Source organism: Rhea americana, unplaced genomic scaffold (assembly GCF_003343005.1).
Source record: "Rhea americana isolate MKP2758 unplaced genomic scaffold, rheAme1 scaffold_274, whole genome shotgun sequence".
NCBI classification, from domain to species: Eukaryota; Metazoa; Chordata; class Aves; order Rheiformes; family Rheidae; genus Rhea; species Rhea americana.
The window spans coordinates 352,524-355,988 of record NW_028186395.1 but is presented as its reverse complement, the minus strand read 5'-3'; the positions used below and the strand labels follow the sequence as shown (position 1 = coordinate 355,988).

Sequence of the window (3,465 nt, the reverse complement as noted above, 5' to 3'; positions counted from 1 at the left end):
CCTGCGGCTCGCCCTCTCGGTGCTGTGGCAGCTGGCGGCGGCGGGCCGCGGCCTGGAGATCGGCGCCTACGACGCGGAGCGCGGCCGGGCGGCACGCTGCCAGCCCATCGACATCCCCATGTGCCAGGGCATCGGCTACAACCTCACCCGCATGCCCAACTTCATGGGCCACGAGAACCAGCGCGAGGCCGCCCTCAAGCTGCACGAGTTCGCCCCGCTGGTGGAGTACGGCTGCCACGTCCACCTGCGCTTCTTCCTCTGCTCCCTCTACGCGCCCATGTGCACCGACCAGGTGAGCACCAGCATCCCCGCCTGCCGCCCCATGTGCGAGCAGGCCCGCCTCAAGTGCGTCCCCATCATGGAGCAGTTCAAATTCGGCTGGCCGGAGTCGCTCGACTGCAGCAAGCTGCCCACCAAGAATGACCCCAACGCTCTGTGCATGGAGGCTCCTGAGAACACCTCCGCTAGTGAGCCCCACAAGGGCCAGGGCATGCTGCCTGTAGCCCCCCGACCCTGGCCAGCGGGCGCTGCTGAGGGCCGGGGACCCAACGGCCTGGGGGCCTGCGACAACCCTGAGAAGTTCCAGTATGTGGAGAAGAGCCTGTCCTGTGCACCCAAGTGCTCCCCCGGGGTGGACGTCTACTGGTCCCGGGAAGACAAAGACTTTGCCTTTATCTGGATGGCTGTGTGGTCGACCCTGTGCTTTGTCTCCACCGCCTTCACGGTGCTCACCTTCCTGCTCGACCCGCATCGCTTCCAGTACCCTGAGAGACCCATCATTTTCCTGTCTATGTGTTACAATGTGTATTCGGTGGCCTTCATCATTCGCTCGGTGGCAGGGGCCGAGAACATCGCCTGTGACCGGGAGAATGGGGAGCTGTATATCATCCAGGAGGGGCTGGAGAGCACGGGCTGCACCATCGTATTCCTCATCCTCTACTACTTTGGCATGGCCAGCTCACTCTGGTGGGTTATCCTGACTCTCACTTGGTTCCTAGCTGCTGGGAAGAAGTGGGGACATGAGGCTATTGAAGCCCACAGCAGCTACTTCCACATGGCTGCCTGGGGCATCCCAGCCATGAAAACCATAGTCATCCTCACCATGAGGAAGGTGGCAGGGGACGAGCTCACGGGGCTGTGCTATGTGGGGAGCATGGACGTCAGTGCCCTGACCGGCTTTGTCCTCATCCCGCTCTCCTGCTACCTGGTCATTGGCACCTCCTTCATCCTTACGGGCTTTGTTGCCCTCTTCCACATTCGGAAGATCATGAAGACAGGAGGCACCAATACAGAGAAGCTGGAGAAGCTGATGGTGAAGATTGGGGTCTTCTCTATTCTCTACACTGTCCCAGCCACCTGTGTGATCGTCTGCTACTTCTATGAGCGGCTGAACATGGATTACTGGAACCTCAGGGCCCTGGAGCGTGGCTGCATGCCCCTACCTGGCAGGCGTGCCGCCAACTGCTCTCTGGAGGCCTCAGTGCCCACTGTGGCTGTCTTTATGCTAAAGATTTTCATGTCCCTGGTGGTGGGTATCACCAGCGGAGTGTGGGTATGGAGCTCCAAGACGCTGCAGACCTGGCAGAGCCTATGCAACAGAAAGCTGGGCATGAGGACTAGGGGGAAGCCGTGCAGCGGGGTCAGCTGCAGCGGGGTGCACTGTCACTACAAAGCCCCGACGGTCATGCTGCATATGACCAAAACAGACCCTTATCTGGACAACCCAACGCATGTCTAGAGTGGGGTCTGCCTCTCCCTGGGGATGATGCACCAGGAGAGCAAGTGTCACGGGTAAGGGACTAGGAGAGCGTGGCGAGAGCCTCCTGGGACTGTGGAGCAACCCCAGCAGTCGGGTTCTGCTCTGGTGTGGGGCTGGCCCATGGCAAGGGGCTGCCACGAGGCGCAGGGAAGGGGCAAGAGCAGAGACTGACCGGCAGGAGGGTGAATGCACACTGGTTTGGGGGTTAGGAGCCCCGYGGGAGCCGAAGGGAGCTCCCCCGGCACCGCTCGACCCTGACAAGTAGCTGCTTTTTCCTAGAGATTGTTTTGTTGTTGTTGCTGTTGCCAAATTCAGTGACTGTTCTAATGCTTTCTTTTRGGGGGTGGTGGGAAGGACGGAGGGGGTCAGGGCAGGAAGGGGAATAATCCAGTTCGTGTTTATTTAATTCTGTAATTTATTTTAGATTTTTTTTTTAATCATTAGCTGCGAGGAATGGAAAAACAATAAACCCTGGATGTGTTATTTCAACTGAGCCTCGTGCTGCTTGGAGGAATTTGAGGGAGTTGAGAGCAGTCGTGCAGGTGCCCCCCTCCTGACTCAAAGGGTGTTGCCCCGAGGCAAATGAGGCAGACAGGCTGGGGACTGTGCCGGCCACAGTGTCTAGGAAGGGCGGCAGTAAGGAGCGCGCAGCAGTCCGGCTCTTCCTGGTTCGGGGTGCTTTTCTGCCAGTGCAGGATGTGGAGGGGAACAGGGGAGTGTGTCCCTTCTGCTGGGTGTTGGGACTGGCTGTGCTGTGCTGTCCTGCTTCTCCAGGACCTCCGGTCCGTGCTCTGCGCCCTAGACAGAGGAGGAACCTGGGGGACTCCCTTTGCTCCACGCCTGGGGACTCCCTTTGCTCCACGCCTTGCATGCCTGGAGCGGGTTTCCCTTCGCGCCCAGCTGCCGGCGGGCTCGGGGCCTTTTCTTGCAGCGGGCACTGCTGCCAGCGGCACATGCTCTCGGGAGGGTTCCCACGGCTGCGGGCCCGCATGGGCTGCCGGGGCTCCCAACTCATCCGCAGGGCGCTCAGTACCCAGGAGCCKGCCTCAGCCCCCAGCTCCGCAGGGCTCCCTCCCCATTGGCTTGGCCCGTCAGCTCCGTGGCTTCCCTACTGCTAGTTTTGGCACCCAGCTCAGCACCCCGCCTCCCCCGGCCACAGGAGGCAGGTTATTCCTGCCGACTGTCAAGCTAATGAATAATCTTTTCCACTCCGCTCTCTGTAGGTGATTTGTGTTGGTACCTTGTGTTGCTGGGGCCTCGGTGCCCCCTGCCAGACCGCGGGGCTTGGCACTTGGACACCGAACGGGGAGCGAGCGGGACCGGGAAGGGGGGGGGGCGGTGTCCTGGGAGCATGCCGCAGGCCGGGAGCCGGGGTGATGGGCTGAGCGGTGCTGGACCTTGACGGAGAGCAAGGGCTCAGCTCTCGGCTTTGATGTCTCAAACAGAGGCCTGAGGTGCGGGTAATGGAAACTTCTGGGCAGCTTTATTTATCCCCTGCTCCGGTTACAATCCCATCTCGCCTTCCCCATTGTCCGGAGGGAAACTCAAGCCTCAGCTGGTGCTTCCCGGGGGGCTGGCGGGGAGGGAGCCGGGGCCGTCCTTGCTGCAGGCCGGGCATGCGGGCTGTGCGCAGCCCCTGGGGCTGCCCGCGCCCTCCCGGTACTGCTGCCCATCCAGGGGCTCTTCCACGGCCCTTGCTCGGCTGC

The 3,465-nt window shown here is 61.4% G+C and overlaps 1 protein-coding gene across 1 annotated transcript; it reads left to right on the top strand.

Annotated features, from left to right (window-relative positions):
- The first annotated feature begins 6 nt into the window (after positions 1 to 6).
- On the top strand, positions 7 to 2,248 carry FZD9 (frizzled class receptor 9). Its single transcript, XM_085308381.1, has one exon. It carries the CDS (start codon positions 119 to 121, stop codon positions 1,736 to 1,738), a length of 1,620 nt encoding a protein of 539 aa, XP_085164507.1. The 5' UTR covers positions 7 to 118; the 3' UTR covers positions 1,739 to 2,248.
- The last annotated feature ends 1,217 nt before the right edge of the window (positions 2,249 to 3,465 follow it).